The sequence below is a fragment of the Octopus sinensis genome, linkage group LG10 (assembly GCF_006345805.1).
Source record: "Octopus sinensis linkage group LG10, ASM634580v1, whole genome shotgun sequence".
NCBI classification, from domain to species: domain Eukaryota; kingdom Metazoa; phylum Mollusca; class Cephalopoda; order Octopoda; family Octopodidae; genus Octopus; species Octopus sinensis.
Window position 1 is genome coordinate 82,651,104 of NC_043006.1, and position 26,203 is coordinate 82,677,306.

The 26,203-nt window shown below is 37.0% G+C and overlaps 1 protein-coding gene across 2 annotated transcripts in view; it reads left to right on the forward strand.

The window, feature by feature from the left end:
• The window catches only part of LOC118765189 (methyltransferase-like protein 24), a 46,588-nt gene that overhangs the window by 4,081 nt on the left and 16,304 nt on the right, over positions 1-26,203 (forward strand). Inside the window, exons 2-3 of one of the 2 annotated variants that reach the window (XM_036506864.1) lie at positions 14,047-14,111; positions 23,001-23,129. In XM_036506864.1, the coding sequence (XP_036362757.1) occupies positions 14,047-14,111; positions 23,001-23,129 (194 nt within the window). The remainder of the gene's footprint in view (positions 1-14,046; positions 14,112-23,000; positions 23,130-26,203) is intronic. The other variant, XM_036506865.1, reaches the window with a different exon arrangement.

A 26,203-nucleotide genomic window follows, 5' to 3' on the forward strand; every position in this document is an offset into this window, starting at 1 on the left:
ATGGTTTAACCGCGCGATCGGGTATTCAGTTCGATTAATTCTATGTCCTCGCGCATGATACAGCCATAAGACATTTATTGGATGGCCGTTGACTCTCAAGAGTTCCTCCGCCCTTTGACGGGTTTTGTTTTTCATCCCGCAGGGTGTCCAATAAACACCCTCCTCACCAAGCAAGCTTGGTGGTGTTGCCGGTTTAGTCACCAACGACCCGACCATGCAACTGGTTGTACTGGGTTACATGTCACCAGTAGCACTCGAAAGTGACCTGATATACTCATACATACATACATACATACATACATACATACATACATACATACGTGTGTATATGTGTGTGTATATATATATATTCACACACACACATATACACACGCACACATTTCTTTTCTTTATCCTTTTTTTTTCATTCTCCCATTTAATCCTTTCTGTCACTTTCTTCCGGACATTTCATAATATTAAACCGTTAATCTCTATTCATTTTTTCTCTCTCCGTTTGTTTTCTCATTCTCTCCCCCCCCTCTCTCTCTTACCTCATAATCCTTTCTGTCAAAGAGCATAGGCTCGAAACGTAAAAGTCTTTTCCATTCTTCACGAGCGTTAAATTAATACACATTCTTGTTTGTTGTTCCTGCACCTGTCTTTGTCTTTTGTTTTCGGTAGATTTGAACTATATATATATATATATATATATATATATATATATATATATATATATATATATATATATATATATATACCATATATATATATATATATATATATATACCATATATATATCCATATATATATATAAATACCATATTATATATATATATGTAAATACCATATGTATATATATATATATACCACCACATATATATAGGTAGTGGGTAGCGATTTTCTTCACTACTTCAGGGAGTAACGACCCTGCCTGACACAAGTCCCGGGCTCAGCTGGCTCCGGCTGACAGTACCCGGTATAGGACCCTATCCAGGGTTATGGAAAGGAGACGACCTTCAAAGAAATCCGGAGTGGAGCCCCGTAGGTGGTTTAGTGTTCGGCTTGAAACTCTTCCGGCAGCTCCTGCAACCAAGCTGGTGCCAAACGTAATGCTCTGCACTCCTTTGGACTACGTCAGCAAGGTCGAGAGAGGAATCTTGACGATTGGGCTACCCAGGATTTTCTTACATCTAGTCCAGGCCTGCGCAAGACTGGAGAGGACATGAAATGTAAAAACCAGACTGGATTAGTTTATGCGTAACTCCATTGTTTCCCGAGACAAAAGGATGCCAACAACATATATATATGTTTTGTAGTTTCAGCTCAGAGCTCTGGACATTCTGATGCACACTGCTACACTCTTATTACTGAGAGCCTCCTCCAATATGTGGCACTTGGTGAAGAATAGAGTTTGATGTAGCTACCCTCATTTGCACCTCTTGCCGTGAGGTCGGTTCATCTGGGAGTCTCGACATGAAGAGGTCCAGCCTTGATTTAAAAACGCCTACATCTACCTTGTGCAGGGTCCCCAGGCTCTTTGGGAGAATATAAAAAAGCTGTAGGGCTTCTGTGCAGTAACTGGTCCTGAGGCGCGATGACATTGCTGAGATCTTTGGCACTATGCAGTATCGACCAATTCTGGCATTGGTGTAGCTTTCAATGCCAAAATTTGGCGCAATTCCTTCCAGGATCTTCCAGATGTATATTACTGCACACCTCTTCCGTCTTCGCTCCAGGGAGTAGAGTCTTAGCTGTTTCAACCTTTCCCAGTATCTGAGCTGTTGGAAAGAGACGATCTTCTTTGTGAATCTTCTCTTGATTGCTTCAAGGTCAGCTGTTAATCTCACACTGGTGGGTGACCATAGCTGTGAGCAGTAATCCAGGCGGCTGAGGACGAATGTCCGCCAGAGGACCATCATGGTTTTCTTATCTTTGGTTCTGAATGTTCTTAGGATCCATCCAGCCAGTCGTCTGCATTTTGTCGCCATCCTAGTAATGTGCACTTGGAAAGAGGTATCATCATTCATGTTGATGCCCAGATCCCTCACTGATTTAGGCACTGGGATTGTAAACTCATGTGGACCAGTGTACTCTGGGATTTTACTATTCAGTTTTGGATGCTGGTAGCGCAGGGCTTGGAATTTTTCAGCTTTATACTGCATATCATTATCCTCAGCCCATCTGTAAATTGAGTCCAACTCTTGCAGATGTGCAATATCGCTGGGGTTCTGCATTTTCTGCGAGACTTTCGTATCGTCTGCGTAGCTAGCAAGGGTGGCTATCCGGGTAGTTGAGGGCATATCTGAGAGGGCCACTATGAAAAGCAGTGGTCCCAAGACAGTGCCCTGTTGAACACCGCTCACTATTTGTGTTTTCATTGAAGTGGCTCCATTGCCCACTACTGCCTGACTTCTATTTTTTACGAAGTCATGTATCCACTCTCCAAGTTTTCCAGCTATGCCAAGGTCACGCAGTTGGTGGCATATCATACCATGATCCACTTTGTCAAAAGCTTTTGCAAAATCAACGTATATTACGTTCACATTTGAGTCGTTGAGTAACTGCCTCAGCACCTAGTCATAATGTTGTAAGAGCTGGGTTAGGCAGCTCCTACCTGGTCGAAGTTATTTTCTTCAAGGAATGCGATTAGTTTCCCTCTGACTATCCGTTCCATGACTTTGCTGATGTGTGAAGTCAGAGAGATAGGCCTATAGTTTTTGGCATCTGCTCTGCTTCCCTCTTTATGGATTGGGCATATTATTCCCTCCTTCAGCTTGCTTGGCAATCTGCCATTTGCATAAAAGCCTTGGAAGAGAATCTGGAGGGGTTCTACCAGGGCACACTTACCTGATTTGAGGAGGATTGCTGGGAAACCATCAGACCCAGTAGTTGAGTTTGCGTCCACCTCATCTATGGCTAGTAGTATATCTTCATTGTTTCATTGTTACTACTTACGTAATACTTACGTAAATGTCCGCAATTCATCAGTGTGATCGTCATAACAAAATATAATTTACAGAACTGTACACGAGACGTCCGCATAAGATTGAACATGCATATAGTTCTACCGATTACATTTAGGATTATATTTCAAAAGTCTTCGTTTTGGTGCGTCAAAATACTGGAAATAATTCTGCAGAAGATAATTCTCTGCAGTGAATTTTGCCGGTTAGAGAACATGGTTATTTAAATTTAAAATTAAATAATAAGGGTGATAAACTGAATATTAAGTTGATTAATATCAATCTAAAACCAGTGACCTAGCATATTGAAAAATCTGAAGATTCAGAAAAATTGCTGAATTTTCTTGAGAACAATTTTTTCTTAGTGGTCAGAATATATGGGGTTTACATCTAGCATAATAGATGTCCACTTAGTGGACATCTATTATGTCCTCTTATATGTATGTATGTATGTATGTATGTATGTATGTATGTATGTATGTATGTATGTATGTATGTATGTATGTATGGTATATATATATATATACACACCATATATATACATATATACCATATATATATATATATATATACATATATACATATATTCATATATATATATGGTGTATATATATATATATATATATATATATATATATATATATATATATATATATTTCGGAGAAGTGGATACTCTGAAACTCCCATAACCTTCCTTCAGGTGAAACTCTCATGATATCCAGCAACATCAGACTTGGGAGTAATTCTGGACAATAACATAAGCTGTGCTGCTCATATACACAACAACATTGACATGTCCCACAAAATGTGTTCCTGGTTTCTCAGAACTTTCCAGTCGAGAGATATCCACAAAATTATCCTTTTTTTCTTCACTTTTACCCGATCCCACCTTGAATACTGTTGCCCACAGTCGTCTCCCCACACGAAACAATGTATCATGAAAGTTGAAACACCTCAAAGATAATTACAAAACATATAGCTGGCATGACAGGCCTTGACTATTGGTGTCGACTGGAAAAGCTCAAGTTTTATTCTCTCCAACGCTACCGTGAGCGCTACATCATCTGCATGATGTGGAAAATATTCCATTAGCATTGCCCAAATGATGTTGGCATCATCTTTAAGATACACCGAACACTTAGGCCCGTGCTATCCGCCCACCACATACATCACTCTGGCATCTCATAGCAACAATACGGCACCATTACTTCACCTCTACTGGCTCTGTTCTCTTTAACAATACACCAAAACACATCAACGCAGAAACAGACCCCGTAAATTTCAAGAAGTCATTGGACAAGTTCCTTCAAGAAATCCTCCTACACCCGGATATGTCTCCGTAAGCAATAACTCTCAACTAGAGTGGGCCATGTCTGATTCCTGATTTAAATGACTTCACCAGGTGGTGTTATTAAGTTAGACTTGGCCTGGGCCAATACTGGCCGAAACCTATCAAAGTATCAAAGTAATGTATATATATATATATATATATAAAAGTAAATAAATGGTACAACGAAGTACCGATATTTACTGGAAAATAGCGATCGTAATAAATACGACGCTATTGTATAGCTTCACTGCGTATATATATATATATATATATATATATATATATGTACATGTACCTCGGAAAAACTAATTTATGCCATTACCTGCTTAGGGTGCGGTAATCACCCTAAGCAGTGATTTAACAACATCGACACTCTGCACGCACGATGGTAACATGCTCAAGTAACAAAACATTATATAAAAAAATGCACGTATGATACATAGCTTGGGAGCAGCGCTACGGATATGTCAACACAAATAAGCTCAAGATATGACTACCCTCACGCACTTCTCATGAGGAATTTCGGAAGGAACTTCGTGAGACCACTACAGGAACGCTTCCGACAGACTTAGAAAACCGGCTATAACAGTAATTCCATTACTTCCTAGCAATATCTGAAGAAGGAACTTTTATATTCCGAAATATTATATTAGATTATGAATAATTAAACTATTTATAACAGTTATCATAGTACACTCAGCATTGTTGTGGCATTCTAGATATGTTACATTTCACAGACAATACACAATGCTTCCAGCGTACTACAATACCCTCTTACATACACACACACACACACACACAACACACACACACACCACACACACACACACACACACACACACACACACACACACTCACACACACACGTATACACACTCAAGACATATATGTAAAAATAAGGCGGCGAGCTGGCAGAAACGTTAGCACGCCGGGCGAAATGCCTAGCCGTATTTCGTTTGTCGATACGTTTCGAGTTCAAATTCCGCCGAGGTCGACTTTGCCTTTCATCCTTTCGGGGTCGACTAATTAAGTACCAGTTACGCACTGGGGTCGATGTAATCGACTTAATCCCTTTGTCTGTCATTGTTTGTCCCCTCTGTGTTTAGCTCCTTGTGGGTAGTAAAGAAATATATATGTAAAAATAGAGTGTGAGCTAAATAACAGAAGAGTAACGAGTAAGATGTAAAGGTATATGGCTTAGTGGTCAGAGCGTTGGATTCTAAACACTAAAATGAAATGTTCCCAAACAATTGACATAATATAAAAGCAATAATAAAATAACTCTGAAGAGAAGAGCGAATATATAGCACAAATGTGAGCACAAACAAACATACAAAAATAACCCAGCTTCGATAACGGACAGAGTCAACGACTATTGAAAAGGTTGCAAGAAGCAACGAACATTATAGGAAAAATAAATAAGTAAATGAGTGGAAATCGAACTGGTGAGTGTGTTAATTAATAAGGCATTAAAACAGAATGGCTCTCCCCAGACACAATGATATATATATATATATATATATATATATATATATATATATATATATATATATCATTGTGTCTGGGAGAGCCATTCTGTTTTAATGCCTTATTAATTAACACACTCACCAGTTCGATTTCCACTCATTTACTTATTTATTTTTCCTATAATTTAATTTTCCTATAATATATATATATATATATATGAATAAATAAATGGAGTTTAACGCAGGTGTAATCAAATATTTTTACTTTCGACACATGTTTCGAAACTTCCACTGATACTATTCAAAAGAATAAATGGTATAAACAATGCAATCTTCTCCTGAGGAGAAGATTGCAAATATTTATTTTTTCCGTGTTAATTGTTAACAAGGTAAAAATACACTCATTTATATATATATATATATATATATATTATATATATATATATATATATATATCATTGTGTCTGGGAGAGCCATTCTGTTTTAATGCCTTATTAATTAACACACTCACCAGTTCGATTTCCACTCATTTACTTATTTATTTTTCCTATAATTTAATTTTCCTATAATATATATATATATATATATATGAATAAATAAATGGAGTTTAACGCAGGTGTAATCAAATATTTTTACTTTCGACACATGTTTCGAAACTTCCACTGATACTATTCAAAAGAATAAATGGTATAAACAATGCAATCTTCTCCTGAGGAGAAGATTGCAAATATTATTTTTTCCGTGTTAATTGTTAACAAGGTAAAAATACACTCATTATATATATATATATATATATATATATATATATATATATACATATATATATGGGCTAGTGAATCTGTACCTGAGGACTGGAGAGATGCAGTAATGGTGGTCCTGTATAAGAGAAAGGGCAACAGGAATGATTGTGGTAATTATAGGGGAGTATCATTGCTGTCTGCTGTAGGAAAGGTTTTATGCAGGATACTTCTGGATCATCTGCTGAAATACATTGCAGATTGTGTTCTTCCAGAAAGTCAATCTGGATTTCGTGTGGGACGTGGCACTGCTGATATGATCTTTTCAGCTAGACAGCTTCAGGAAAAGTGTGTGAAACAGGGTCTGGATTTGTATCAGGTTTTTGTCGATCTGACAAAAGCCTTTGATACCATCAATAGAAAAGCATTGTGGAAAGTCCTCCAGAAACTTGGGTGTCCTGAAAAGTTCCTTGCTTTGGTTCGGTCTTTTCATGAAGGCATGTTAGGGGGAAAATGTCGGAGCCCATTTCAATACAAAATGGAGTGAAACAGAGGGATATTCTGGCACCGACCCTATTTTCCATATATTTCGCGAAGGTGTTCTGTATTGCATTCAGAAACTGCAGATACGGTGTTTACGTTCATTATCGAACTTCTGGCAGCATATTTAATATCAGGCGCCTTGCTGCAAAAACAAAGGTATTTACCTCTATCATAAGAGACCTTTTGTATGCAGATGATTGTGAGCTAGTAGCACACACAGAGATTGATATGCAACACATTTTGAATGCATTCTCTGATGCTTGCACTGTCTTAGGATTGACAGTCAATCTCAAGAAAACTGTTGTCATGCATCAACCTGACCCTGGTAAGCAGTATAGTGTACCAAATATCTATGTGTATGGTAAACGACTTGATGTAGTTGATCAGTTTGTCTACCTGGGAAGCACTATTAATAGATATGGCAATTTGGATAATGAAATTCCATATAGAATTAGGAAAGCAAGTGTTGCTTTCGGAAGGCTAGAAAAGCGCCTCTGAAGTCGGCGAGACATATGCAGAAAGACAAAGATAAAGGTGTACAAGGCATGTGTGCTCCCTTCTCTTCTCTATGCTTGCGAGACGTGGGTCACATATCGATACCACCTTAAACAACATGAACGTTTCCATCAGATGTGCCTCAGATGGATCTATGGCATTAAGTGGAAGGACCGCATCAGTGATCTTGAAATATCGGAAGGCTCTCGGTGTGAAAGTATAGAAGCTCTTGTGTTAAAGCAAACGCTCAGATGGAGTGGTCATCTGGTCAGGATGAAGGATTCAAGGATGCCAAAACAATTCTTTTATGGAGAGTTAGCTAAAGGAGAACGAACTCCACATAAACCAAAAAAGAGGTATAAGGACTTGCTGAAGGCTTCCTTAAGAGATGCTTGCATCTCTCCTGACACATGGGAAGGCATAGCTATTGATCGTAGCAGGTGGAGAAGGATTGTGCATGAGGGGACAACCACTTTGAGAAATCTCGAGTTGCACATGAGAAAGTAAGGAGGGATGTCAGGAAGGGCATCGCTGTTACACTTCCAGAAGGGAAGTGTCTTCCTTTCATGCTGACATGCAATGTCTGTGCAAGACCCTGCCTCAGTAAAGCTGGACTCAAGAGTCATCTTCGTAGTCATAAAACGAGACAGATGAGTGACAACCTGGCCACTGGTGGTGGTGTAACACACCATACTAATCATATCTGCCAGGCATGTGGAAGAGAGTGTAATTCGGCAGGAGGAATTAAACGACATGCAAAGGTACATGAAGTCCAGTTACAACTACAGTCGGCTATTACCAGTAAAGGTTTTAGTTGCCAATTTTGTACAAGACATTGTAGATCTTTGGCTGGGCTAATAAGTCACATTCGATCACAGCACCAGTAACAGTTAAGCTTCGTGCAATGGCCATACTCGATAACGAGGGGCAGCCATAATATATATATATATATATATATATATATATATATAATATTAATTAGAGACAAAACCACTATTTAAAAAAAAACGTTCGATCAACATGTGCAAAGAATTATTTATTTTGCTTTTGAGTGTTTATGTATGTGTGAATGGGTGTGTGTGTGTGTGTGTGGGATTATTTGCGTAATTTATTTATCTGTATAGTTGTGGGTGTGAATGTATTGGTGTATATATCGAGTTCTGTATGTTTGTATATGTATGTGTGAGCGGGTATACGTATATTGTTTATGAATGTGGGTTGTATGTGTGTGTGAGAGAGTATGAATAAGTATTGTGTTGAAGTATTTGGCTATTTTATTTATTTATCGTTGCCTAGACGTTTTTATGTGTATGTATAGGGATATATATATATAGGTGTGTGATTTAGTGTATGTATTTAGATATGGTTATATATAATTAGTTATATGTGTATGGGTGTATATATAGTTTATTTTTATTTTGTTTTATATTTAATTGTTGATAGGTTTATTTTAGTTTATATATTGTTTATATATTGATTATATATGGATTATATATAGGTTATATATAGATTATATATTTATATACTTTAATTATTTTAAAATTATTATTTTTTATATTTTAAAATATTGATATTTTAGATTGGAAGTCCACCTGAAGATTGTCGATCAGGACAAGAAACAATTGTAGTGGCGGTTTTTTTAACTTTTTATTAAAATTTTATGTATTGATTAAGTCTTTCCTTGTTTGTTTTGCAAAATAATGGTTTTGTCTCTAATTAATATTATATAATATTTTACTATAAAATTGGATTTAATCCTAAATCTGATTTTTTCCCTGTAAATTTGGATTTATTCCCTAATATTTATTATTATATATATATATATATATATATATACATATATACTAGCAGAGACACCCGATGTTGCTCAGGATTAAAATGTTATAGTTTGTATATAATATATTACAGTTATACTGAAACAAGTGATATGGGAATGTGCAGCATTGACAACAAAACATTTGTGCAGTAAATGATGGGCTAATTCGTCTAAGCCACATCCTATGCGTGTGTTTGGAGTATTTCAGGCCCTAATCTGTGGGGATTATGAGATTTTTGAACGCACCGAGAAGATGCCAGTGGATATATTCTCTTTTGCAGCAGTCGGCACTGTGTCTAACACGACCTATCATCTGAAATATTGACACCTCCTTCGGGTTTGTTGTCCTACATCACTCATAAATTAAATTTGGAGGAACTGTGGTTGTTCATTTGTGGGTAACAGGGAACCAATGAGGTGATAGATCTGCCCTTGATCTCTGAAGTCGTCATAAATTCAAGTTTTTTAACTATCTTCTTAGATGCACCAAACGATGTCATTTGCAGAGTTGTATTGTCTGATATTGTTTAGATGGATATTGACTGGATAGAAATGCCTTCTATAAGATCCACAAGAGGTTGAGAAGGAGCTGGTAGTGCTGGCAATGTTACCTGACCGCCTGAGCAGCACATATTTGTTTCATTTGAAAATTTTAAAGCTCTGCAGATTAGACATTTTGTGTTTAGCACACCAATTTGGACAGAGTTATTATTTTTATAAGAATGGGATAGATCATATCTGAAAACAGCTTCAGGAGCCGTGAAGAACGAATTGATACGTAGTCTGTTTCTGAGAGCTATTCTATTGGGCCTCCGTCTAATCATTAAAACATTGATTTATTGATCCAGCATTAAGTGCTGCAACATGCTTTTGCTGATCTTGACAAAATCTCATCTAGCTTTTCTCTACAGACTCTCGCCTTCGGTTTTCTACAATCCTCCTTGCTTTATACTTGTTTCTGGAGAGATTACGTCTTTTCTTTGGTGACATATTTTTCCCAATATTGTAAACAAAAACAAATATCAACATAGAAAGAAATTATACATTAATCCCTATTTTTGTAAGCAGTTGTATCCGTAAAAATTTTATTTCAAGAGAGCAGAAATTGAAAGATAAACCGAGAAAGAAAGTGAAAGATGTATGTGCGTCTATATGAAATGGACGTGTGTGTGTGTGTGTGTGTGTGTGTGTGTGGTGTGTACATATATTGATTCATCCCAAAAATAATGCAGTTTTTTCAATTGGTATAGGCTGGCTGTCTGAGCAACTGATTGTTTTAATGGCGGAACAAACAGGATTACAAAAATAGCGATTCTTACTTTGAAAATAACGATTTTGAAAATCGTTTTAGATTACGGAACGCCCATCTCTCTCATGTATCGTTGTTTAAAATTTCAGCGCGATTGGATGAACAATACTCGAGTTATAAACGCTCAAACAGACAGACAGACGGAACGGATTATATATATATATATATATATATAAATCAATAAATGGTGGTGTTGTGTTGATCGTACGTCGAGAAATGATAGGCAAGGAAGAATTATAAAAAGGCAGAATGCTAAATTGAAGGTACATTTTAATGAAAATGGGTGTATGGAAAATTTTGAAAAATTAACAAGATATATATATTAATTCAAACCGAATAATTGTCGCATAATATATTTACAGATAAATTCCTCTATTTACATAATATTGAGGTCTCTTTTATTCCTTTGTTGTCTTACCATCACCATCAATATATATTATATATATATATATATATATAATATATATATATTAATTAGAGACAAAACCACTATTTTGCAAAACAAACAAGGAAAGACTTAATCAATACATAAAATTTTAATAAAAAGTAAAAAAACCGCCACTACAATTGTTTCATGTCTTGAACGACAATCTTCAGGTGGATTTCCGATTGGGTTCAATTAATTCGAAAGTGGTGCTCCAGCATGGCTGCAGTCAAATGACTGGTGGGGTTTCAAAGGTTTTATCTATGGTAAGTTATTCTCACACAATGAAACCCTTGATTCCGATGAGTCCGGCCACCAACTGGAAAAACTGTGTGGTCTCATATGTATCGTTCAGGTTTTGTCCCATCGAACCAAGCGTGTGTACATTATTGTACATGCGTCTGCAAAGTGATTTTTCTCTTTTATCGCTGGTTAGCTTGCAATCGCTGCGGTAATTATTAACTGGTAATTGAACGGTAAATGTGTATTTTTATACACTTTTCGCACCTCGTTGTTTTTGGTCGAGTTTCACCTCCAGCTGATGATATACCATCTTGCTTTCATGGTTGGCTTCGTGTTTTTTTGAAAAAAAACGCTTGGTTCGATGGGACAAAACCTGAACGATACATATGAGACCACACAGTTTTTCCAGTTGGTGGCCGGACTCATCGGAATCAAGGGTTTCATTGTGTGAGAATAACTTACCATAGATAAAACCTTTGAAACCCCACCAGTCATTTGACTGCAGCCATGCTGGAGCACCACTTTCGAATTAATTGAACCCAATCGGAAATCCACCTGAAGATTGTCGTTCAAGACATGAAACAATTGTAGTGGCGGTTTTTTTACTTTTTATTAAAATTTTATGTATTGATTAAGTTTTTCCTTGTTTGTTTTGCAAAATAGTGGTTTTGTCTCTAATTAATATTATATAATATTTTACTATAAAATTGGATTAATCCTAAATCTGATTTTTTCCCTGTAAATTTGGATGTATTCCCTAATATTTATTATATATATATATATATATATATATATATATATATATATATATATATATTATATATATATTATATATATATATAATATATATATATATATATATATATATATATATAATAACAAAGGGTAAAATTAATTAATTAAGAAGTAATCAATAATTTCACCAAGTAGAATTCGGCATGAAAAAGGACCATTTCACGGTAAACTTAAGTAATACTTTATAATTAGGGTTCAGCAAAGATTTGCTTCACCACATACCGAAGTTTAGAAATAGCAGTAAAAAAATCTTAGCTATTTCTTCTACTTAAAAACTTAGCTATTTCTTCTACTTTAAAAATTGGCAAAATGAACCAAAAGTAGAAGAAATAGCTAAATGAACTAAAGTAGAAGAAATAGCTAAGATCTTTTGGCTGCTATTCTAAACTTCAGTATGTGGTAGAGCAAATCTTTGCTGAACCCTAATTATAAAGTATATATATATATATATATATATATATTATATATATATATATATATATACATGAAATTCGTCACAATACATTTCTACAATGCGGAAAATTTATTCATCAAAGTAAGTACCATTACAATTAATACATTTTTGCTAACGAGTTACAAGTTTGTTTATCCAGAGCTGATGAATTCCTTGAACGCACTTTCGGCATCGGTTTCATTTTTTAACTTCTCTCGCAGGAAACCATCAAGGTGCTTGAAAAAAGTGGTAGTCAGTAGGAGAAATGTCTGGTGAATAAGCTGGGTGGGAAAATATTCGTAGCCAAGTACCATCAACTTCTGGAGCATCATTAGTAAAATGTGTGGTCGAGCATTGTTGGAATGATTGACCCTCTTCTGCTGACCAGTCTGGGACGGAGGAGTAGCAGATTTTAGTTAATTTTGCCAATTCATGGCAATATGTTTCTACAATAATGGTTTTTCCGGGTTTTAAGAAGTTATAGTGGATGAGTCCAGCAGTACACCACCAAACAGTCATCATAACCTTCTTTTCGGAGAACTCGGGTTTAGGGAAGGTTTTTGGTGCTTCATTTTGGCCCAACCATTGCGAAGAACGTTTTTTTTATTATTATAAGGAATCCACTTTTCATCGCAAGTTACAATACGGTCGAGAAATGGATTGGTCTGGTAACGGAGAAGAAGCGACAAGCAAATTCCATATCTGCGCCTTTTCTAATTTTCTTTCAAATCGTGTGCTACCCATTTGTCGAGCTTTTTTGATTTTCTGATCGCATGCAAATGGTTGCAGGAAGTTTTCTGGCTAACTTGAAGTACTTTTTCCAGTTCTCGAGTGGTTTTGCATGAATTTTTCTCAATGACGGTCTTTAATTGACCGTCATTGATGACTAATGGGCGTCCACTACGTTCACGATCTTCAAGGTTCAGGTCTCCATTGTAAAATCGTTTAAACCATTTTCGAGCTAACCACTCACTTATCATTTCCTCACCAAACGCTTCGTTGTTATCGCGAGCAGTTTCAGCGGCTTTACGTTCTTTTTTGAAGTTGAATAGCAAAATTGCTCGAATATTGCGGTTCCACTTCAGAAGATTATAACATGAATATGTTGGTTCCATTTCAGAAGATTTTAACAACGGTGAAAAACAATATCAGTGTCAAATTATTGATGCATTTGAGTAAGTCTGTGTCCGTATTATCAGACAATTGCAAAACTCTGCAAAAATCCGGTACAAATTCTTTATGGTTCACAACGTTGCTTACTTTTTACTCAACCTGATAGATAGATATATACGTGCGTGAGTGTTTATATATGTGTATGTATATACATATGTATATACGCATGAAGTACATCTAGTTATATAATTTTCATATTTTATATTTAGTCTGTTTTCTTGAAGATGTGATTCTCTTCATGTGAAGTAACAACTAGAAAGATCTCAAATCCTGAACCCTGAAAATACGCGAAACATTCTGTTATTTATCTCTATCTTCAATATTTTGTTTTCTTATTTAGATTTTACCGTCCGAAGAAAATTTAGATGCAAAATCTGCATCAGATCTTGAAGAGATATACCACAGGTAATATTCTTTCATTCCTTTATCTTTTACACGTTCTTCGTTAAATATATTACAAGAAACCTTTCAATGGTAATCAGCTGGTTTTCATGTGTTTTAAAACTAATGATATTGAGAACAACACGAACATCTTAAGACTCTTCTCTTATCTATTTGCTATTCCTGCAGTGCTTTAAATCATTGTTGGTTGTTCTGATTTCTAAGACTACCTTTGGTTCTTCTGCTTTTGAAGACTCTATGATTTCCAAAATTTAAACTTGCATAAATTTTTCTGATTTTGAAGTTTTCATATATTCTATATTTCTTTATTTTTCTTAATTTTAAGGGCTTCGTAAATTTTCCTACTTTTAACACATGCATTTACTGCTCTTGTAAATTTTCGTCTCTTTGCTTGTACCTTCTCTATCACTACTATTACTCATTAATACATTATCATTGTATCCATGGCATTCCATTATATTTTGGGGGCATGCTGTCTTTAAATTTAAGATTTGAAGTTTGGGATTTCTCCACTCGAAGGAAGTTTAGGAAATTGTGTGTAGAAGAATTTGTCTGCTTCATTGAGCAAGTCAAGTTATTATTCTGAAGCTCTTTTGTCAAAGGAAATGGAACATGGTAGATAAGTACGTGTGTTTCGCCACTATATTGAACCAAGCGAGTTTTGATTGTTAGGATCTGTGATTTTTTACCCATTAGTTGCCCAGGACTTAACAACAGCATCAACAAGTATTTTTATGATCCAAGACTGGCTCCTCTATGTGACCGTTCAACTTGCAAGAAATAGCACCAAATTGTACCCCCAAAACACCTCACTGCCTTCAAAGGCAAAAGATGCACTGGATAATCTTGTCCGATATTTACTATTACTTAGGTTAGTCATGAATTCTGGGACTCATAAAGGCAGAGAGCTTAAACTGGTTTCAAAGGTTTGCAAATAAGTGAAAATACAACGGTGGTATACTGTCAATTTAACGTGACAGTAGGAAGCATCGACGCCTCCTGATGGCTTCGACACATTTTTTCCTGTGTCCTTATATATTTACGAAGGGGAGACAAATACCCCCAGCAGCCAGGCCTGCATCTACAGACACGCATGTTTCAGGATCTTTCTCCATCATCGGTCTAGAGTAGCAGAAGCCCGCCAGCCGCAGATGAAATCTTTATTACGATCATGCGATTTTACATAAAATTGGACATTACAAGACAAACAATTACAGAGAATGTTATGAGAGTTCGAATGATACTTGAAAATTATAAAAATTTAATTATAATGTAACATGAACGAAAACTTGGCTTACTTTTGCCTTTATAACGAGAACTTTAGTGCGTGTTATTTATTTATTTTTTTTTTTTAAGCAAAAAAAAATCATTAGACATTATAACATATGTAAAATGAAAAGGAATGGGAAGTGCCGGTTTCGAATTTTGAACCCGGCAGCCTATAAAGCCCAGCAACTAATTTTTCCTTTCTTCGATGATTAAGCTGGGTTACTAACACCCACCTTTCTCATCACATCCTTCCAACGTTTCATATACTCTTTCTGTGGCAGGATCCTCTTCTCCAACCTCATCTTGCTCTTCAGATGATATCTGAAGTATTTTAACAAACCGGGGTCATAGACAAAGGACCCTGTCACTAGACCTTCCATTCTGGTTCTCCACACACACTCTTTCAGTACTGCCACCGTACAGTAAAAACAAGCCTTACCTTTCTTTGAGAGTCCAGTTGGCGGTATCATCTTTATCATAGATTCAGCCGACAGCTGTACTCGTCCCAGATGCGACAACACGTGTTCAACGTAACTTATCAACCTTGACAGCTCCCGACATTGTACAAAAGTGTGTTGAATGGTTTCATCGTCCAACCCAGGTCTTGGACACGTCGGTGGCACTGACATTCCGTGCCTGGATAACTTATCGCGAACAGGTAATGCATTCCTATAGCACTGCCAGGTCAGGGATTTTTGGTAATTGTCCAAATACCCCGACCTGAAAGTCTTCTTAAACAGGTTGGAGAGTTGGTTCTCATCGAACCCCAGAGCCCCTCCTAGGACGTTGTCATTTTTTGCCTCTACCAGCCCTCTATAGAACATCGAGATGGTATTCCCGCTGCCGGCCTTGCCCACCTTGTGGATCAGCCAGAGTGCCTGTCGGCACTCCTTCTGCCATAAAGTCAGGTTACGTCTTTTAATGAAACCGGGTTTAAATCTCTCCATAGAGGCCTGTAGTTCACTCGCAGCCAGGCCTTTGCCTGCTGCTCCCGCATAAGTTTGGGCTTGCATACCCAACAAAAACTCCAACAATTCACCGGGCCATAACAACTTCCAACAACAAAATCCAACTTCCAACCGCAATGCACAATAACCGTAATACAAAATAACCGACACAAACACTGCCCGCCAGCCGCTGATGAATCTTTATTATAGGCACAATGGCCCGAATGAAGAGGGGACAAAAAGGATGGTATGACAATGAAATATTTATAATGAATTAAATGGAATGGCTTACGAGCCCCCCAAAGCTCGCAGTTTCATTTACAATTACAATTGTGCTATCCGGGGCGTTCATCCGTACTACAGTTGGAAGAAATAGTTATCGAGAAGGAGAGTTTGAGGAAGTACTACGACAGCTTCAAGAAGGAAGGTGATTGTCTGAGGGTCACACCACCTGAAGACGAGGTGAAAGAAGCTGGGAAGAGAATTATAACGTACAGAACGTGGAGTGTGGTTTCGAAGAGAATAGAAGTAGCAGAGGTGGAAGAAATCGAGAAGTGTCTACAGGAAATTAAAGGAAAAACTACCTTCTACAATAGAGGTAGAAAATACGCGACAGTAGACGTTCGTTTTGAAAACGAAGACGAAGCGAAAAGAAACGCCACGACAGTATTGAAATCCGAAAAATGGGTGTTACTACCTAGCTATTGTGGAAAAAGAGCAGTGAGAATACGGATTAGTAAAATTTTACCGGAACTGGACACGGAAAGAATTGTAGCGGCAATAATATTCAACTGCAAAGAGAGCGTCGACATACTGAAGGTAGAAAAGTCGAAAGAAATAAATTGGTGGGGTTATGCGGTGCAGGCTTTGGTTCAAATAACCATGCCAGACCTGTATAACATCCCAGAGGAGTTGGTGTTCCCCGACGAGACACGTCTCAGAGTCGTGGTGGAGGGGAGACCCCCAGTGTGTTACAAATGTAAAAGTAGAGGCCACATGAAGGATATGTATCCGCTAATAGAAGAACAAGAGAAAACGATAATACTGGAGGCTTTGACAGAGGAGTTACAAAAGGCGAATGTGGAATTGCAAGCGGAAGAGGAAATCGTGACTACAGATAATGTGGAAAGTGGTGACGAGTTGGTGAAGGAGAAAGAAAAGGAAAGAACAGAAGAAAAAGAGGATAGAAAGAGAACGCGGGTGGAATCACCACCCAAAGCACAAAAAAAGAAAAAAGCTAAAAAGAAGTCTACCGACGAGATAGAGGATCGAACGCACGAAGAGAGAGATACAGAAACGAAAGTGAGTGAAGTTTCAATGTGGGAGGAAGAGAAAGAATGGGAAAGAAAAATGGAAGAACAACTGAAAATATGTAAGGAAGGATGAAGGCCAAAAGGAAGAAATCTCAAAGCTATAATGTTGTACAAAAAGGACAAAGAAATTGAGAAGAAATTAGCGAATATGAAAAATCTAACTAGAGTAAAACTGAACCCGAAGATATTCGATGACCAAATAAAGGCGGCAATTGTAGAAAGAGAGACAGTAATGAAATTAATAAATGTGTATTCAAATATAGCTGTAGGCGTAATGCAATACATTCGATATGACAGTTTGCCATGTGTTATAGAACAGGAGGATTACATTACGGATGAACGCCCCGGATAGCACAATTGTAATTGTAAATGAAACTGCGAGCTTTGCGGGGCTTGTAAGCCATTCCATTTAATTCATTATAAATATTTCATTGTCATACCATCCTTTTTGTATTTTTGTTATATGTACCCCATGTCCTGTATTATTATGTCCCCTCTTCATTCGGGCCATTGTGCCTATAATAAAGATTCATCTGCGGCTGGCGGGCTTCTGCTACTCTAGACCGATGATGGAGAAAGATCCTGAAACATGCGTGTCTGTAGATGCAGGCCTGGCTGCTGGGGGTATTTGTCTCCCCTTCGTAAATATATAAGGACACAGGAAAAAATGTGTCGAAACCATCAGGAGGCGTCGATGCTTCCTAGGGCTAAACAGCGGTGGTGTAATCCCCTGCTGTCACGTTAAATTGACAGTATACAACCATTCTATCGCTCCACCACCGTACATATCTCTATGAGATATTTAGAAATTTAATATTTCTGAAAATACAACATTGTCTCTGAATGGGTTGTCAGTCTGCCATAGAGTTAACTTTCCAGATATTGTTGGAAATCATTTACAGCTGAGTGAACTGAAACAATGTCAAATAAAACGTTTTACTAAAGAACATAATGTACCACCTGGTGTGGGTATCGAAGCCACAATCTTTAAATTGCGAATGCAACACTTTTGCCTTCACTGTAGTTCCCATATCCTATTTTGTCCCGATATAAAAGAAGTGCTACAGCAATTATTCTGCTCAATACTATAAATTTGCTTGTCAGTTGCTTGACCATAGCCAGTTGAGCATGTCCCTTAGTGGCTGACGATATGTGCATCTCTGATCGCGAGCAGAAGTAGTGGGGGAGCATCATAGTCATGTGTTGAGAGGAATTCTTTGGGGTTTGAATAATTCACCCCTGGAAACATGGGATTTTTTACCATCATCCTTAAACAAACCTTATTCAGGGATCTTTTGAGTAGGATGGGCTACTCAACCTGAAGAAAATTCTAACTGGGTTCCACATGCAACGTTGTGCGCTATTTATCTTGACATGAGATCACTATGTCGTGCACATATGCTTGTAATGCATGTGCCTGGTGTACCCTTTTCAGACGGGTAGCCATGATGGGTATATTTGGCTTTGTATATTTGTATCTCTGTGTCACTTTGATGGCATGAAATGCTCTCTTACTCAATAATAATAATAATAATAATTATTATTATGATAATAATAATAATAATAATAATAATAATAATAATAATAATAATAATAATAATAATAACTAGCAGTATAACCCGGCCTTGCCCGGGATTAAGTTACGATTATTAAGCTAATCAAGTTCTTTATTTCAAACCAACTAATATAGACGTCAAATTTGGGCAAAACCCGTTGAAATTAGTTATATTATACATACATACATACATACATACATATATATATATATATATATATATATATATATATATAATATATATATATATATATATATATATATATATATATATATATATATATATATATATATATATATATAGTATATATTATATATATAATATAATATAGATATATATAGTATATATTATATATATAATATAATATAGATATATATGGGCAACAGACACGAACACACATACACACACGTACGTACTTACACCTATTGCATGTTTTGTGCACGCATACATGTTCATAAACAGAAATGAATGGAAAAAATGTTAAATTTGTAGATTAACACTTGCACAATTTTCATTAAGAAAAAAAAAACGTTTTTTTTGCATGGAGTCAACTACTCTGGCATCAAAACTCTTTTTGTGGTCCGTGAAACGGAGTGGGGTGTGGCGGAAGCTTCGCAAATTGTACCCATTTATATTGTGTAATTCACTGACAAATTGTTATTCACCTCTTTGTTTCTTTGTTGTTAAATAAATGGATTGTCAACAAAACACTTTTTTACTCGGCGAAAAATAAAAACAAAACTCTTTCACACCCAATGTAATGTGTGAGAGAGATAGAGGGGGAAGAAAGATGAATGATTTAAAATAAATAAATGATTTAAAATAAATCTATTGTAATTGTTGTGTGAGAAAGTATAAATACTCTGATTATAAAATATAGTGTGCCTTTCAAAAACAAAAAGCAAAAACATTTTACATTTTTTTTATGAACGTAGTCACTTACTCTCTCTCTCCATCTCTCACTTTGTGTTTCCCGTGAAACTCTGCCTCCTTCTTCCACTTTTCTTTATCTTATTTTTTTTTGTTAGACGCCATCAAAAAGTAATGGCTGATATTTGTTATGGTTAAAAGCTATGGCTGAAAATAGTCGAAAATAGATTTTTACCCTGTCCGCGGGTGCCCCGGGAAAAAAATAAGTTGACAAAACCCAGATAGGGTGTTGACAAATGTCCTCCTAAAATTTGAGCGACATGCATGCTAATTTGTGGATGTGCATAAATTACAATCACGTACACACACACACGCACACACATCCTCCCTTTTATAGATATGATAATAATTTCTGTGGAAATCACGGCCTACAAAAAGCAGAGACGTGGTATGAACAAACCCCAGAGGGAGTCACCGACAATAAATACTGCAAAATCCTGTGGGATGTAACGATCTAGTGCAATCACCTGACCAGACATAGGAAACCGGACATTGCTGTGGTGAATAAAAAAGAAAGAACATGTATGATTATCGACAACAAGATTAATGTGAAAGAAGAAGAAAAAAATAAACAACTACGACGATTTAAATTGGGAAATATGAAGGTTGTGGTTAATTAAGAGAGTAGACGTGATACCAATAGTAATTGGTGCACTTGGAAGTATCGGCACTCAACTAACAACATAGATGAAAAAGATTGGTGCAAGTGTGAAGGTAGAACACCTACAAAATCACTAGTGCTTGGAACTGCAAGAATTCTTCGCAGGGTTCTTGAAGCATGACCAGGAAACAAGTGTCACCTTAATCTGCTTGCTGTGGACACCTGGCACTTTCCATCATACCCAGCAATATAAGCTTATTCTTTTATTCTTTTACTTGTTTCAGTCATTTGACTGCGGCTATGCTGGAGCACCGGCTTTAGTCCAACAAATCAACCCCAGGACTTATTCTTTGCAAGCATAGTACTTATTCTATCGTCTTTTGCCAAAGTTACGGCGACGTTAACACACCAGCATCGGTTGTCAAGCGATGGTGGAGGGGACAAACAGAGACACACAAACACACACACACACACATACACACACACATATATACACGATGGGCGTCTTTCAGTTTCCATCTACCAAATCCACTCACAAGGCTTTGGTCGGCCCGTGGCTATAGTAGAAGACTTTTGCCTAGTGGGACTGAACCCGAAACCATGTGGTTGGTAAGCAAGCTACTTACCACACAGCCACTCTTGCGCCTACAGAATTCTTGCAGTTCCAAGCAATGGTGATTTTGTAGGTGTTCTACCTTCACACTTACACCGATCTTTTTCAGCCATGTTGGCAGCTGTGAGTTTTCATATAATAATAATAATAATAATAATAATAATAATAATAATAAGTAATATTAAGTGCATATAAATAAAGACAAATTATTCACGGCTTGAATGCCTTTGAGCATTGCTCTGTTCATTCAGGATTAACCTGGCACAAGGAGAAACTGGTACATCTGGACTGAATGTTTAAACAGAGTAAGGGCAACCAAGGAGAAGGTTGTGGTGTTAAACTGGGTTTCTAACTCAGCCTAAGAACTACCCAATATTCATATGAATTAGTAACAGATAAATCAATATTTTTTATCAACTGGAATTATGCTGAATTTTTCGAAGAAGAAATTAAGTTCAAGACACACTGATTACAATCCTAATTGGAGCTGTTTCATTTCTATTTCTTTACTACTCACTAAACACAGAGAGGACAAACAAGGACAGACAAACGGATTAGGTCGATTATATCAACCCCAGTGCGTAACTGGTACTTATTTAATCGACCCCAAAAGGATGAACGGCAAAGTCGACCTAGGCGGAATTTGAACTCAGAACGTAACGGCAGACGAAATACCTATTTCTTTACTACCCACAAGGGGCTAAACACAGAGAGGACAAACAAGGACAGACAAGCGGATTGAGTCGATCATATCGACCCCAGTGCGTAACTGGTACTTATTTAATCGACCCACCCTGAAAGGATGAAAGGCAAAGTCAACCTCGGCGGAATTTGAACTGAGAATATAACGGCAAACGAAATACCGCTAAGCATTTCGCCCGGCGTGCTAACGTTTCTGCCAGCTCGCCGCCTTTTCATTTCGTCTGCTTCGTTAAATATTCTTGAAACCTGAACATAAAACAATCTCTACGCCTCAGCTTTACGAAGCGAACTCTGTTTTGTTTTTACCTTTCTTTTTTCTTTTTGTGCTATTTGGCATTAGGATGGGCATGCAGCTGTACAAACCATGCCAAGGCAGCCATCGGAGCACGATACAGTCCTTGAATCCATTGGAACTTGTCAAACTACCCAACCTAAGCTAGAAAGGAAGAGGGTAAATTATCTCAAATTGAGAACCTGGAAAAAATGCTTGTAACAGAGAAAATTCAATTTAAAGCACCTCAAGAATAGATGGTGGTATTGTTAAACCAATTCACCTAAGAACTCAAAATGCAAAGGTCCCTCATAAATCCCACTAAGCATCTCATCTAACACTTTGAAATTCTTCCAGTCTGTTATACAGGAATGGTGCTGTAATTTATCAACCTTTAAAAAATGGAAAGCAAAATTGATTTTGGTATGACTTGATGTAAAAACACAATAGCCAGAACAAATTCCATGGTCTATGAGGAACTATTACACAGTTTCCACTGCGATTCTCTGTCAGTCTGTTTAATGTTGTAGAGTAGAAGCAACAACCTTTCACAGAGTGAAGCAAATAATGCAGCTTTTCATTCCCAGTTGTAGTTGTTTCACTTCATGTCTCTTGTCAGCCTTTTATAATCATGTCCTTGTGTCCATGTAAAAGAAAAATCTATAATTTATTTGTTGAATATTACTTTAGATTCATGAGCCAAATTCAGGTGAAGTGTAACAAAATAGCCCGCGTTGGTTCTCATGGAGACGGAGGATGGAATGTTTGTATGGATAATGGATATCATCCTACGAAGCCTTGCTTGGTGTATGCATTTGGGTAAATGAATTTCTACTGCCTTTATCAATGATTGAGATATTTTTATATTTTAAACTTTGTATATCTCTGAATGATTATAAGTATGTGTGTGTATATGTATGCATATGCATATATATTTATATATATACATGTGTGTGTATACATATATGTACTGTATATTTGTGTGTACTTTATATATATATATATATATAATATATATATATATATATATACATACATACGTGCATGCATACATACATACATACATACATACATATATATATATGTATGTATATATATATATATATGTATGTATATATATATATATATATATTATATATATAATATATATATATATATATATATATATATATATATATATACATACATACGTGCATGCATACATACATACATACATACATACATATATATATATGTATGTATATATATATATATATGTATGTATATATATATATATATATATGTGTGTGTGTGTGTGTGTGTGTGTGTGTGTATCATCATCATCATCATCATCATCATAATCATTTAACGTCTGTTTTCCATGCTGGCATGGGTTGGACGGTTTAAGAGAAACCTGGTAACCTGGGGGACTGCACCAAATTTAAATCTGACTTGGCATGGTTTCTACTGCTGGATGCCTTTCCTAATGTCAACCATTACAAGAGTGCAGTGGATGCTTACGTGCCACCGGCACGGATGCCAGCCATGAAACATCGGCATCGACTACGACTACGACTACGATCTCATTTGACTTGAGAGGTCTTCTCAATCACGGTATATTGCCAAAAGTCTCAGCCACTTGTCACTCCCTCCGTGGAACCCAAAGTTAGAAGGGTGCTTTTTACGTACTAACGGCGCGGCTGCCACATATGCGATACTGACATCGGAACGCGATTACGAATACATTTCGCCCGACGGGTCTTCTCAAGCACAGTATATCACCTAGCGTCTGCAGGTACTTTTTACATGCCATTGACACGAGCACCTATTTCTTTATTACCCACAAGGGGATAAACACAGAGGACAAACAAGGACAGACAAACGGATTGTCGATAATATTATCGACCCCAGTGCGTAACTGGTACTTATCTAATCGACCCCGAAAGGAAGAAAAGCAAATTCGACCTCGGCGGAATTTGAACTCAGAACGTAACGGCCGACGAAATACGCTACGCATTTCGCCGGCGCCCTAACGTTTCTGCCAGCTTGCCGCCTTTCACGAGTACCAGTTACACGACTCTGGCGTCAGCCACAACTGCGATTTCACTTGGCTCGACAAGTCTTCTCAAGCACAGTATATCGCCAAAGATCTCGATCACTTGTCATTGTCTCCATGAGGCCTCAATGTTCGAAAATCATGCTTCATTACCTCGTCCCATGTCTTCCTGGGTGTACCTCTTTCACAAGTTCCCTCCAATATTGACACTTCACACAACTGTCCTCGTCCACACGTATTACATGACCATACCAGCGCAGTCATCTCTCTTGCTCACCACACTGTGATACCTCTTATGCTCAATTTTTCTCTCAAGATTACTTACACTCTGTCGTACATGCACACTGACATTGCACATCCAGCGAAGCATACTAAAGCCTTTTGATTCTAGACCTTGTTGTGTCTGGGGAGAGTCATTCTATTTTGTACCTTATTATTTAACACACTCACCGGTTCTGTTTCCACTTAATTTACTAATTTATTTTTTTCAAAATTTTCGCTGCTTCCTGCAACCCTTTCAATAGTCGTTGATTCTGACCGTTCTCTGAGTTGCATTCTTTTTGTTTGTTTGTGCGCATGTGCGTGGGTCAGTGTGCGTGAGCATACACATAAGTATACATGTATGTATGAATGTATGTATGTATGTGTGTATGTGTATACATGCATATATGTATGTATGTGTGTACGTTTGTATGTATGTATTCGGCATATTCATGTGTTTGTGTGTTCGTGTGTATGTGATTTTATGTGTGTGTGTGTATGTGTGTGTATGTGTGTGTATGTGTGTGTGTGTGTGTGTACCTCTGTCTCCTTGTGTGTGTATGTCTGAGTGTGCTACTTCACACAAGGGCACATATGGAGACACACATCCAAACATAACAGACGCACGTACATAGTCACAAAACCCCATACTCAGACACACTCAGACATGCACACACATACGCACATGCAAACACACAAACACATGAACATGCAGAATACATGCATACAAACGTACACACACACATACACATACATACATACATACATACATACATATATATATATATGCATACACAAACACGCATACATACACACATGCTTACATACATACATACATACATACATACATACATACATACATATATATATATGCATACTCACACATGCATACATACACACATGCTTACATACATACATACGTACACACACACACACACACACACACACACACATATATATATATATATATATATATATATATATATATAATCAACTTAGTTTGATTTGAAAACCCCACTAGAATGGGAGAAAGCGCTAATACATGATCTAAGTTATCTATATATATAAAACTGTAGTTGTGTGAGTGTCTGTCCCCTTCGATTTAGATTCCTAACTACTCCCACATTTTGCGATGCAGTTTAACCAAATTCGGGTATCTTATAGTCGTGATTCATATCGAGCCCGTCTGAGTATTAGCGCGCGTCTACGATGAGTCTACGATTTTAAAAATAATTTAACATAATTTTTATTCCATTTTAATGCATAATTTTTCGTGTGTCGATGGCGGCGGAGTTGGCGTCCATGGTCACACCTGCACCTGTTTGCTTCTCCCCCTTCTTCCCTCCCTCGTGAAGCTGTGGGGAAGGGAGTGTAAGGAAATCAACGGCGTAAAGCGTTGTCAAGGAGACCAGCATTCTTTTAGAACAACGACTTCATGGCTTGAAGACACCAAAACAGAAATGGCTAAGAAAGCCCGAATTGGCATCTATAAGGGAAGTAACTCTCTAAAAATGCTTATATAGTTATTTCCCTTACAAACCCGAGCAACGCCGGGCGATACTGCTAGTATGATATATTTAAAAAAATGTAATATACA